We start from the raw sequence: 14,048 nt of genomic DNA, 5'->3' as shown, positions 1-14,048 counted from the left end.
TTTCAGTAAGCACTTATTGTGAACTCTGCTGTCGAAAGCACTGTTTGTATTCAGTTAGTGAAGATTATTACAACAGGAGTGTGGGAAAAGATTTATGTACTGAAGGTAAGCACATTGATCTAACTTTATCTTCCATTTGTCTTCATTTTTAAGTAAGCTCTCCTAATTCAGTAAGACATTTGCAGTACTGTATCAATAACTAGAAAGTATTGGTTTGAAAGCTGATTAAAGAAAAGGATGAAGAGTTCAAGATACTGGCTTCTATTGGGGGCCATGCTGCTTCTTAGCGTGGCTGGAGTTGACATGAAGCATCTCCAAGCTGAGAATCTAAATCTCATGCGCCCAGATCAGCATAACTTGGTCCTGAACCCCGGAATGAGAGGTAATGTAGACTTTCACTTTCAGTTTGACTTTTGCTGTTTATCTCATGAATGTGTATAATGAAATGTAAATACATGTCAGAGAACATATACAGTAGCTTATACAATTGTCATTGTAGTGCTTGAACCGTAGAGTTGGACATTTTCCCTGGATCTCACTGTCTGTCTTCTTGTTTTGGTGGCCTTTAAGCTAACCTAGCATCAAATACATTGCATGTGTTAGCTTTTAATGCATGCTTATGGGGTGTTTTTGTATTTGCCCTACAGTGCTGCCCAGAGACTGTTATGAAATGCTGATGACTTCTTCAGGCAAGGCCAGAGATGGCGTGTATCTGATCCAACCAGGCGACTCCTCCATTGTGGCATACTGTGCTATGCAGGAGGGCGGCTGGACTGTGGTGCAGCACATCACCGTCAACAGCAGTGTGAATTTCGATCGAACCTGGGTTGAGTACAAGCATGGTTTTGGGGATGTAACTGGTGATCACTGGCTTGGAAATGAACACCTCCATCAGCTCACCCATGGCCCCGGACGCTATAAACTGGGCGTAAAACTAGTCGACCAAGACGCCATTACCAAACTGGGGGAGTATGACCCTGTTCTGGTCGAGGATGAATCATCAGGGTACAGATTAAGGCTCGGGTTGTTTCAGGGCACAGCTGTAGATGCTCTGACCCTGGACACAGAGAACTACCTGCATGACAACCAAAGATTCACCACAAAAGACAAAGACAATGACAACTATTTCCAAAATTGTGCAAAGCTGGAGTTTCAGGGAGTTCCAGGAGGAGGTTGGTGGTACGACGCCTGTGCTGGTGCCAACCTCAATCGCAGAAATGTCATCTACTGGCAAAAAGACTGCAACAAGGAGCGACTGTGCAAGTATGCTTGGATGATGGTGAGACCTTCAGACACAGTGAAACTGATTCACAGTGAAGTCTGTAAGAAGGATGAACTGTGAGGAAGACATTCACAGGGTATATGATGCTGTATCACACCGCGTATCAAGTGTGAATGTTTTGATATTTTTGAAAGGTTTTCTTTGCATATAAACATTCAATTCACCACGTTTTATTCAGAAATGCATGGGCATGATCACAAAGTACTGAAACAACCAAAACATAAGTCACAAGCTCTGAAAACAGTATAAAAATGCACAATAGTTTAGCTCAAGCTTTGTTTCCATCTTCACAATATATTAAGCAAAGCATCTTTTCATTACCCAAATTACAAGTGCAGATTTGTGGTTTATCACAGTTACAAAAATGTGCTTTATGTCACTGTAGCTTATGACACATGTAAAACATATTTATGTTATCGCTCATCGTATACTTACAGAACATTTCACAAACAACTTTTTTTTTTGCCACAGTACACAACAATTTGTCCATAAGTGCCATAAAGATCAGATGATTTAGCTACAGTAAATGAGAGGAAAACAAATACTGTAAATCAAAGCCAACAAAAAAAGAAAATATCCTGAGCATGAAGAATAATGAACAGATTATAATCAAAAGTGTGTGCCATTCCCATTGTAAACACTGACATTGTTTTGCAAGTCTGTAATGTAACATCAAAGGGCTAAAAAGCCTTTGTAGGTTTTGACTGCACACAATGAAACTGAATTGATTTCATTGTGGGGGTTATTTATTCATTTTGTGAAATGGTTTTACGTCATGCAACTGAGATTTTGCAGGATACCAAATATATAATTCCAAACAAGTAATGTGAGAACAATAAAGCTGAGTCTATATTCATTCCTCTGACACATGGCACTGGCACATAATATGAAAAGGCTTTGATTATCATCAAGTTACAATCTTGACTTAGCAAGCAGATTCTGACATCAGGACAACACTTATTAGCCCTTCCAAATAAAACAGCGATTCCAAAAAGTATGCTTCCAATACAAACACAATACGGTACCTACAAAATGAAATGTGTTTTTATGACAGTTTGGATGGAAGAGCAATAACTTCAGGGACACTGGTATTTTCTTATGTTTTGGAACTGAAATGCAGTGTAAATTATTATTTTTTTGTTCTTTGAATAACAGACTGTTTAAGTTGAATAAAGTCTAATGACATGTAAGAATAAACTGTAGTGTAGTGAAATATGATCTGAGTGTCAATCAGTAGCATTTACTGTGATATTATCAATTTCAGGAACATTTTTATTATTTTTAATATTTTAATGGGACGGTTTCATGAAGTTCTCGCATTACCAAAGTTTAGCTGTATTTAGCCGACACTAGCAGACCTACTGATCAATGAACAACACTTGAAACTGTACGAACCCCTTTGCTGTATATAATATGTTTTTATCAAGTAATTAATACAAACAGCCACAGTCATACATTATCTCAAAACAAGAGTTCATGTAAGTTTAGCGCCGACGACAGGGTTTTGTCCGTACCAGTATAGCTTCTCCTCGATCCTTTTCTTCTTCCACTGGCAGAGTAAGAGCATGCGGAAGGTCTTCTGGAAAGTCTTGTTACAGAGAGCGTAGCACATGGGGTTGACGGTGCTGTTGACGTAGCACAGCCAGTAGCCCAGGTGCCAGAGCGAGAGGGGTATGCAGTCCGAGCAGAAGGTGGAAATAAGCACCATGATATTGTACGGCGTCCATGTCAGAATGAAGGCCAGCAAGATGGCGCTTAGAGTCTGAGCCGCCTTCCTCTCCTTTATCAGCACCATCCTCTTTCTCTTGGTGATCTGGTTCTTCAAAGAGCCATCTATGGGCTTAGATGTGGAAGATGTGGATGGAGCGCTCATGGATTCAGCAGAGGAAAATGTCGAAGATGCAATTTTGGTGTCTCCGTTCTTGCTATGGTTCTCCACATGAGCATTTTTGGACACAGGCTTGAACTTGTAAGACACACCCTTGCTGCTTTTCTGAGAGTTGCTTTTTGGCGGTGTTTGAAAGAAGCTATCCTCCTCGTAGCTGCTGAGCTGCTCGTTCTCACTGCCCACCCCACCCTTGATGGTCTCACAGGCCTGGTTCCTGAAGGAGGTCTGGAATCCACCTGGAGAGACGGGCCTTTCATCATCCTCCGAGGAGGCATAACTGTTGAAGGTTGTTAGCTGACCAGCTTTGGACCACTCATCGTTCGTGGTAGCTACTGATTTTGCTGCATTGCTTCGGCTCGAAGATGACCAAGAGGCTTGAGTCCTTTCATTTGAAGCTGACCTTAATTTGCAGCTGAAACAGGATCTGATAGCGGTCTTCTGAGGCTGGGTGACCTCTGGGTCCGTTGGAAAGGTAATCCCCTGCAGCTCTGCCAGATCTTTGGTCCTTTTCTCCGTCTCCTTGTAGATCCGACAGTAGAGGATTGTCATGATTGAGACAGGGATATAAAAGGCAGCAATGGCAGTCCCAAAAGTTATAACAGGCTCAGAGAAAAACTGGATCTGGCATTGCCTCTCGGGAACAGTCCTTTTTCCTACAAAGTACTGCCAGCAGAGGATAGGCGGGGCCCACAGAACAAGTGATACCAGCCATGCCAAACCGATCATGATCCCGGCTCGTTTGGGAGTCCGTTTGACCCTGTAGGTCAGCGGTCTAGTGATCGAGAAATATCTGTCAAAACTGATGACCAATAAGTTCATGACAGAAGCGTTACTGGCAACATAGTCTAGTGCCAACCACAAGTCACAGGCAAGGTTTCCTAAGGCCCAGTAACCCATGAGGATATAAGAGGTGTACAGGTTCATGGAGAACACACCTATGATGAGGTCAGCAGCTGCCAGACTCAGCAGGTAGTAATTATTAACTGTCTTCAGCTGACTGTTCACCTTAAAGGAGAGCATCACTAAAACATTGCCCACTATGGTGATGAGGCTGACAATAGCAGAAACAGTTGCTATGGTGATCACCTCCCAGAGACTGTGAGTGACCAGGTGGGTATCCGCCGTACTTGTATTCACAGAGGAGTTCAGTATGCCCTTTACATCCATGGTCTTCTTGTTTTTATCAGCATCCAACCACAATTAAAGTGTCAGGAATTGTCATTTTTTCGGAAGACGTCCTGGAAGGCAAAAGAAAGTGAATGTTATAATTGTATTGCTTCATAAAAATTCAATTCATCGCCACTAGATGGCACTAATCTAGCATGTTGAGCAGCAGACATTTATACCTGGCTTAAAACTACAGAGGAGGTGAAAAAAAATCCTCTCACAAACAAAGAATTATGGTGTTGACGATTATGATGACAATAATGGTGATTTAATGTTTTTAAGGAATCATATATATATATAGTTTGTATGACTTCAAGAGTTTATTATTTTCAGCGAGTGAAATTGTGATTAATTGAGGATATATATGAAGTTACAGTCTAGAGTTTCTACAGAATATTCAATAGATTGCAAATCAGTGCACTGAGGGGAGCTAAACAGTGTGCCTTCCTTTGTAAATTTGCAGACAGATGTCAGTCATGCTTTATGGTTCATTTTACAGCTGTAATCTTTAAGATTTATTAAAATATCCTTTCAGGAGGACAAAGACCTCTTGAATTCCCTGGTGCTTCATAATTCTGCTCTTCTTTTTCTATTTAACGTACAATATTTCAGCACTGTTGTTATGGATAATAAGTCCGTAATAACCGGTTTAACATGTAATCAAATATTTTCAATACCTTACGGAACTACATACCCTTTACCAACAGAGGAAAACACACGCCCTCCTTCACACATGGTGCCCTCACTCTCAGGTTAGAGCAGTGGTGTGCATGCACATTTTCATCTCTAAATGCTGCACCTATCAATAGTTTTCTCGAAAACAAGCCTTCAGGAAATTACTGCTTTGCCTTTCATGAATTACAATTCCATGACAGTGCCATGTTGTCTTTTTCTTGCCTTGAAGGTTTTTATTGAAATTGATTGAAGCATCCTTCAATTTCCCCCAAGGTATTGCAAAGTAGCTGGATGGATGAATATTTACACAGGGAAACGAAGTACTATTCGGTATCTATGTATGTAACTATCTGACCCTCACAGTCTATTACTATCCTGACAGTTGAAATAACTGTATCTCTTTTCAGAGACAACAATTTTCTCTCAGGAATCAACCAAGCCAACTAGGCATAACGCCATTGGTATTTTCAGCTGAGCCACACTCTCAGTTTAACATAAGAGACTTTCAGTGCCAAGTCACAACTGATCTGTATGAACTCCCCGAGCTCCAAATGCTAACATTTTTCAGAATAATTCTTAACCGTGATAAACAACTTGTTCAGAACTGGCATAAAAATCCATGATCAAGGGGAAACTGTTAAACTATTATCTTTTAGGCAAATCACCTCCACAGAGAAAATGCCCCATGTAGACTCAAAGCTTTTGAACCTTCAGGCTCTAAGCCACTGCTGGAAAATGGGTGTCGAGAGGCTGGCACTCAAATGGGCAGGGAAACAGTTTTAGATAGCGGAATATCAAAAAGAAAACTGCAGGTTACAAAACGCAATCTGGCTCGGTTAAATCCTAATGACACATTCTTTCTGCTTATTCTATAAGTAGACGTGAATAAAGTTTGCTTAAAAAGCTAAAGCAGAATTTCTTAAAGTGCTGTATTAATTGATACATGCATACAATCCGAAACTGCCTTACCTACTGAAGTGTGATGTATTGAAATCTGCCCCCTTCTCTATTTCTACTTCTCCTCCTAATCTGTATCAATGTAACTTCTGCCAGCAATTAAATACTTTGGTCGGTGTCTACTCTTACTTGAGAAATGACTTCCCCTCTCATTGGCATTCCTTTCAGAGAGGAAGGTAAGCAGGAGTGCCAGCGGCAGCCTGAGGCCCACACAAATAACATTCTTGTCACTGAGGGGGTCCCCCTGCAGGACTTGGATTGCCCCTTACCTTGTTATATAGTGATATTTCATATCACTTCACTCAAATCCTCACATCACTCCACCATTGAGTTTAAGAGAAGCTAATCTGTCCACAGATTATTGCACACGTTTCAGGTGCAAATAAACCTGTCAGTTTGTCTCTTTTATATTATTCTTAACCTGCAATGAACCCTCATAATAAGTAAAAAAATATCACGTTGCTTGTTATGTGTATGTGTTTCTCCTTGTGCAACATTTCTTAGAAATGATGGTACTGGTGTGTATATAATTTCAGCTACTCATGGATAGATTGTCACCAAAAGTGGTAAAGATCTTTATGTGTCCCCTGACTCATTTTATAACACCATCATCACTGAGAACATTGCTTTATAAGCAATCATGTGTATTCATTTTTAGTATTCCCATTAGCTCTAGAAAATGTTATGTATTGTAGCTACTGGTAGGGCCTTAGTGGCTCTTAGCTTGCTTACAAGGTTAACTTGCATTTTTTAAATCACAGACTGTATAAGATTTGGAAATCGGCCTTGGTTTTGGCCAGAGGTAAAAATATTTAGTAAAGCTCACAGTAAATGGTAAACAGCCTGCGTCTTAATAATTCATTAGCTGTTGAATAATACAAATCAGCAGATATTGATATTGATATTCTGTTAGTGGTCGTTGCTTACTGGAGCTGTACGTGTTTATTTTTCAGACAAAGGAAGATAGGAGATTATTTAGAAGGTAGCAGATGGGTTGCTTCCTCCCCAGAGTCTATGTTGAAACAGAGGCTGGTATGACATGTATTGTACACCCTTATAATGTTCTCCATTTTAAAAGTTGTTGATGTTCACCTCAGGTGAACATTAGAGGAGCTGCGGTCATTTTTTTATACTTCTGCATTGGCTTCATTTCCACATTGATGCAACATATTAGCTGTGATTGCGAGCATGTCTGCATGTTGAATGTGCCTTAAAACAACCAAGTAAACCTAATTTAACCAGAAACATTTCTGTTTATTATTAGTAAGTGTCAGCAAAGGCTTTAGGCTAACAACATGGCAAACATTTCACAGTATAACTGTATGTCAAAGTAGATGTAGCTTAAAGCAGTGTAATATTTCAGAATTACTATTTTGTCATGTTCGTTGAAAGTAACTGTAGACTCTCTTTAGAGCCAGCGAAATTGAAATTAACCAAACACACAGTGCAAATACTGTCAGTTTAGCAGTAACAGGCGGTGTTTTGGCACCTTGCTCAAGGGAACCTCAGCAGTGCCCAGGAAGGTGTCTGATATCTCTACAGCTACCAGACCAATTTCAAGATTTGTTTGGGACTCAAACCAATCCAAGTCCCTACTGACTGAGCTACTGCCGCCCAGTATAGCGCTCATTCCAGTGACCAAAGGTTTGAATCTAGCCTTGGCTCTTTTCTGTATACCATCTCCCCTCTCTCCTACCAACATTTTCTTGTCTCTTTTTTATCTGTCCGATCTAATAAGGAGAAAAATAGCTTAAAAAAGAACCCCTCTGCCCCAGGCTCAATACAATTTTCATTTTTCATTTTTGGTTTGGTTTTTTCAGAATAAAAAGTAGATTGCTGAACTATCAATGATAATCTTAGATGACACTCCAACCCCCGACATTAAATAATGATGACAAAAACGATGTTTGAGAAAAGAATTATTCCTGACTCACCACTGACTGTTGTGCTGCTGGACACACACAAATACACACACAGTATGGACTCGTTCTACCTCTGACCTCAACCGGTGGAGCACGTCAAGCCTGCTAATAGCTTCTAAATCGAAGCAGGAAGTGTTTTACTGGTACACTCAGAACTTAGAGAGTGGGGTAAACACGAGCCTGCATCTCTATAAATAGTGAATATGGTCCGCTGTGGCCTGTTTCTGGACTTGCAGGTTGGTATAAAATATGACGCATGGTGGAAAAAAGAGCTACATGGTGTTGTCTGGTAAGAAAGACAAGACAAAAATAGGAGGCTGCAGGATTTTTGGTCTGTATTTATAACCTGTTAAACAGTGTGCAAAAATTTAAATATAACACCAAGCAGTACTTTCAGTGTTGGGGCTAAGAGATCTTGCTTTCACTCCTACCACAAAACAACTAAAATCAACCACTACATAAGCATCCAACTGCCCCCTGAATTATTGGGTTAGTTGTGCATGTGTAAGTAATGTCCATTGATTCAGGGATTAACAGCACCCTGACTGTGGGAGGAAAGACAAGGGAGCTCAAATCTGTCCACACTGAGTGTAGAGGCGGACATGTTGTAGAGCGGCTTCCTGCAGGTCCTCTTGCCATCAGAGCTTCTGTGCAGCTTCTCCATACACTGATACACTGGCCCCCACAAGGCCTCCCAGTCATATGTAACCTTTTTCTGCACTCTCCTTTGGTTGCTGAGCATCTGCTTTGCACAGCAGAAACGTGAAAGCCAATAGCACAAATGTGTGTGTGAGTGTGGCATTTGTGGGTGAAAAACAGATAGAAGATGAGAGAGACCAACAGGAGGAGGAGGAGGAGGAGGAGGAGGAGGAGGAGAAGAAGAAGAAGAAGAAGAAGAAGAAGAAGAAGAAGAAGAAGAAGAAGAAGAAGAAGAAGAAGAAGAAGAAGAAGAAGAAGAAGAAGAAGAAGAAGAAGAAGAAGAAGAAGAAGAAGAAGAAGAAGAAGAAGAAGAAGAAGAAGAAGAAGAAGAAGAAGAAGAAGAAGAAGAAGAAGAAGAAGAAGAAGAAGAAGAAGAAGAAGAAGAAGAAGAAGAAGAAGAAGAAGAAGAAGAAGAAGAAGAAGAAGAAGAAGAAGAAGAAGAAGAAGAAGAAGAAGAAGAAGAAGAAGAAGCAGAGAGAGCATAAGAGAAGCGATCAAATCAAAGGATGCAAAGGACACTGTGTGTGTGTATGTGTGTGTATGTGTGCGTGTGTGTGTGTGTGTGTGTGTGTTAGGGAGTGTGTGGGTGGGTGCTTGGTGAGTATGTATGATATGCAAATCAGCCCTGAGCTTTTGGCACAATGGTTCGAGAGTCCTATCAGACCACTGACCCATGGGGACCAGATTCCTGCATTTATGTGAGGATTTTAAGGAAGTCTTAAAAGACACTTGAATCATTCTGTGTATAACATACATTATTTTACGTGAATCAAAAACATGCATCTGAAATAGTTAAGTGTCATCTGTTGGTGGCCAAAATTGGAATAACCAAATCCATCAAGTTAGACAAATTAGAATGTATATGAGGTTATCTCCAATTCTTTGTTTCTTCTATTTTTGTTCTTTCTCCATGAATTGACTAAAATCTCTTTTTAAATTGGTGAATATGATCATTACATTAATATTATGATCTGCTTATGATCTAACACCCCCGTGGTTTTGGCAGCCGCTCGAAAGAACAAAACGATAAAGCATGCGGTCTCCAGTAAACATTTCATTAAAACATTATCATTTGTATAATGATACTGCTTCAAACTCATGTGTGTTCTTGCACGAAGACTTTTCATAGTTTTTGCTTATAGCTTGACTGATGTTTGTTGTCATACTTCCCAATTTTACTCCATGCTTTTTTTTCTTTTTCTCTTGTCCGATAATGGGAAAAACTAAATGAACATGGCCAAGTTTTCACAAAACACATGAAGTCTTGATTTTAGTTTGTATATGTATAATATGTATAAGCCTTGTTGGAGAGCAAAATGAGAGCAGAGTACATTACTGCTGGACAACTCTCGAACCTGCATTATAACAAAGTCACAAAAATGTTGCTTAATGTAAAAGTTGCAGCATTAAAACAGTCAAGACTCCTCTACAATGTGGTCAGGATTTTTTCCAAAGCCAACCGTTAATGTCTTATGGGAACTCTGATTCTGGGGTTTATGAGCGCCAGCACCTTCTCACAATTCTTGCAACACCTCACAGGATCTGTGAGGACTTGGTGGACTCGTTAAAATCACGGTTCACTGCTTGATCCTTCCATGTTTTGTCATTTCTACTTAATCACTGAGAGGACAGGAAAAAAGGAGAATAAGAGCCCTGGTGCCTCAGCTTCTGCAAAAAAAATATGTATTGATTGTTACTTTTGGAAGAAATTTATGGTGTGGGGGAATAAATTCATTTAGTAAGATGTAATTGACATCAGGATAGACCTTTGCTTTTTGATTAGTGTTATCAGATAATTCATGGACAAGACTCAAAGAATGGAATGGAAAATTGGACCGCGGTATAGAATAAGGTCTGCTTCTGAAAGAGCTAAGAGTGGTCATAGAGATGTGTGTAATATGGATGAAAGTTTAGCAGCAGACATTAATCTTGAAAAGAAGAATCAGAGACAGAATAGATAGTAATAAGTTAAAAGGCACATAACAGCTTCTCCCGATTCATTCCACAATAACAAATTATATTAATTGATATATTAAAATAATATATATATTCTACAACACGTGTGATTAAATAAATGCTTATCCAGAGTAATAGGGCACTTTGCCATACACCTAGTCTTCCAGAACAGATGCACATAAATCTTAGAAGGTGAACCTCCTCCGTTGCATTCATTAAGGTAAAAGGCTACATTAAAAATACATGCAGGGACCTCTCAGACATGCACTTGTGCACACATGATGCTATTTCCCCTTCAATCCAGGTCACGCCTTTTAGCATCAATAAAAAGTGCACACTTAATCTCTTGTCATTTTTGAGGAATGTAGAACAATTTATTGATATAATAATTACAAATTACTCACGCTCGACTTTTATCAGATCTCATTTTCTTCTGTGTAAAGATAAACTGCGTCTCCTGGTGGGAACGAAGTTCATTGTTAATCCCTTTGTTTTGCCTTCAGGTCAAGTGCGATGCTGGGTAACAGGATTGCAGCCCAGTCAGAGGGAAGATTGAGGTGGATGAGAAATATTGTTGACTTGACCCGCGCATGCCAGAGTAAAAACAAGAGGAAGGGAAGAAGAAAAAGAAGAAAAAGGCTGCGATCATCCCCAAAGGCAACATCATGTACCCCTCATCCATTCAACGTAGCCTTCGTGTCTCCAGATGAAAAAAAAGTATCCTTAAGTTCCAAGAGCATCCTTTCCTCAGTCATTCATAAATAAGTAGAACCAAAGGGAAAAGGGAGAGGAGAAGAGAGAACTTTTCCTCCCGGTCTGAGCGAGGGCTGAATGAACTGCTGCCTCTCAGTCAAGTTGAAGCGGAATGAGCCAAAGTGAAGTCACTGCCACCTCCACACTGCTGCTGCTGCATCCACTCTGGCTGGCAGACACAGATGTAGCTGACGCGAGCTTGCTGGGAGGAGAAATTCCCATAGGGCTGAATGGTTCATCATGTTTCGGGACAGTGAGCATGCAGTTCAGACCTCAGAGTGTGTGAGGGAGGTAGGAGCAAGGAGGAGGGAGGGGCGTGAGGAGAGGAGGTGTCCTGGGTGGCTTCAGGGGTTTCATTTTTGGAAGGTGGGGAGGCTGGAGGCAGTATTTACAACACATCCTGCTTTTTTTTTATGATTCCGATAAACAATTAATTGTAATCTTTTGTCCCTCAGAAAGCAAGAAGAGACATTGACAGCAGGGTTATCTGCTGTCCAGGCTTTCTCCGTGTTTGATCAGCATTGAGGCTGAAACTGTGTGGTTATCAGGAAACTCATCTGAAGAAACATAAAACACCACAGCTGCCTTTGTGCTCACATGGCAGAGCACTGACATGGCTGGAGAAGATAAGCAGACTACTGAAGTGACAGATGTTTTTCATTCAGACCTTTGTGTGTGTGTGTGTGTGTGTGTGTGTGTGTGTGTGTGTGTGTGTGTGTGTGTGTGTGTGTGCGTCATTGTGCTGATTGGGGAATTATTCCCTTGGCATTATGTGACCGTCCTGGATGCCCGTAAAGACCTTATATGTTTTAATCCAGATGATGGGTTTCTGATCTGTCCCATGAGTTCCCGACAAATCACCACAGAGAACTACGAACAAATACAGTCGCTGTCCAAACATATTACTCATACTGTAGAATATGATGTGGCTATTTTTCCTCATTTAATGTATTCAACTGGCTCATATTCACAAGGTCACTAGAAAAACCTCTGCTGACGTGGTACTCATTCATTGCAGGGGTTATGTCCGAACATCATGGAAACGTTTTAGTGGGAATATTCAAAGCAGAATGTCCAGAATCTCTTGTGTAAAGAAAAACATTTGTGCAAATCGTTTGTCCCAGTAGGTGTAAAATCAATACGGAAACTTTGTATGTATACCTATTGAACACATCTCCCATATTCACCATAGAACCAGATGCCCTCCTTTAATCTACTTCTTTGTTTTTATTATTGTTGTGCATGTTGTGGAATTTTCAATGAAAACCTCCAAGATGGATCTGGTCTCAATGAGTATTTATTCAAAGGTAGAATCAGCGTTTAAAGACCCTTCTGTCATAGGGTGTGGAGAGAAAAAGGCCCAGAGAAAAGGCAAATATGAATCTTAAGATCACTTCCCTATAAAGTCATGCACAAGAGGATAACTGTTTACTTGGCAGGGTAATATCTGTCCCTTGGTTCATGGGAACTAACAACTCACATGCCCACTCACATCTGTGGAATCCATGAGAAAGAAAAGAAGACAAAACATCCTTTTCAGAAGTAGATCAGACATTTTTAACACATTTATATGACATATTATATGAGACATGTATGGTACACGTAGTATAACACTTTTCCATTCCATTTTAAGCAAGTTTGATGTCTTTTGAAGTAAATTAAGTTAAATAAGTCACCTTGTGTTTTCAATGACACACATATTTTAATAAACGCAAGTCAAAGACATGTCTGCTCTTTGGATGCAAAACGTTGTCAGTCAAGTGTTTTCCTGTTATGTTCTGTTGTATTGTATTCGTCTGTCTTATCAAGTGGTTTTAAACCTCAAGGTCAAAAGCTCGAAACTTTAGGGGCTTTGTGCCTCGCCAACTCCTTAATAAGAAATCATTTTGCATGTTTTTAAACCAATCACATTTGTCTGAGAAATTGTGCAGTTTGGACCTCAGACAGAACAAAACGTGACAGAACAAAAAAAAAAAAAACAACAACTGAAAAAGCACTTCATAGACTTTTTGACTCAACATTTTTTCAAGGCACTCATAAGTGACCCGCTGAAAGTGGCTCCGCGACCAACTTTTGGGTCCCAACCCACCAGTTGAGTAACACTACTCTAAAGTAACTGTAAGCCACTTTTGATATCAGTAATTTCCAGGGAAAATAAGACACCCCAAAATAGTTTGTTTCATACAGTATTTCAATTTATCTACAATACTACTTTTGTTATGTGTCTTTTTTTTAATTTTTCCAGTTAACTTGAGATTAGTGATCTGAAAAATTCTGATTTGTCAAAACGTTTGTGTGGACTTTACAACAACAGTTATGGGATGGTTTTTTTTTCTCCAATATGTGATGCGACCAGATTTTCAGTAAAAAAAAATTCTATTACAGAATTATCTTTTCTTTTTCCTTTATGTGAATTTACAGGAGCATTTTGGGTGAGCTGAAGTTAGTCCTCTAGATAAAAGAACCCCACAGATAATATAATAATCTGGATTTGCAATACAAATATTGCAAAAATAAGACAGACTACTACCACTCTGTGCAGCAGTTGAAGCTTCTTAGTGACACACCCTCCACTACCAATAATACTCTCTGACATTTGTCATGATGCAGCTCTCACGCTGAAATGATTTTGCTACTAGGTCAGACCTGTATATGCCAATGACATGATTGATGTGTTTCATGAAAATCCTGCTACGTCTGTTCCACAGAGCACTGTATATCCCCTCACAGCCTGACAGTCTAATCTAAT

At 39.9% G+C, this 14,048-nt stretch overlaps 2 protein-coding genes across 2 annotated transcripts; one reads left to right on the top strand and one right to left on the bottom strand.

The window, feature by feature from the left end:
- The first annotated feature begins 9 nt into the window (after positions 1–9).
- Positions 10–2,500, top strand: LOC306841033 (fibrinogen-like protein 1-like protein). Its single transcript, XM_079370660.1, has 3 exons — positions 10–105; positions 222–382; positions 648–2,500. The coding sequence occupies exons 2-3, from the start codon at positions 238–240 to the stop codon at positions 1,340–1,342; spliced, it is 840 nt and encodes a 279-aa protein (XP_079226786.1). The 5' UTR covers positions 10–105; positions 222–237; the 3' UTR covers positions 1,343–2,500.
- Positions 2,501–2,638: 138 nt separating this feature from the next.
- On the bottom strand, positions 2,639–11,527 carry chrm5a (cholinergic receptor, muscarinic 5a). The gene is made up of 2 exons (XM_079370659.1): positions 10,951–11,527; positions 2,639–4,408 (listed from the first exon to the last, which is right to left on the bottom strand). Exon 2 carries the CDS (start codon positions 4,335–4,337, stop codon positions 2,757–2,759), a length of 1,581 nt encoding a protein of 526 aa, XP_079226785.1. The 5' UTR covers positions 4,338–4,408; positions 10,951–11,527; the 3' UTR covers positions 2,639–2,756.
- Positions 11,528–14,048: the final 2,521 nt, after the last annotated feature.

This window comes from Symphodus melops (genome assembly GCF_947650265.1).
Source record: "Symphodus melops genome assembly, chromosome: 19".
Taxonomy (NCBI): domain Eukaryota; kingdom Metazoa; phylum Chordata; class Actinopteri; order Labriformes; family Labridae; genus Symphodus; species Symphodus melops.
The sequence above is the reverse complement of the archived record's forward strand: the minus strand, read 5'-3'. Positions and strand labels throughout refer to the sequence as shown.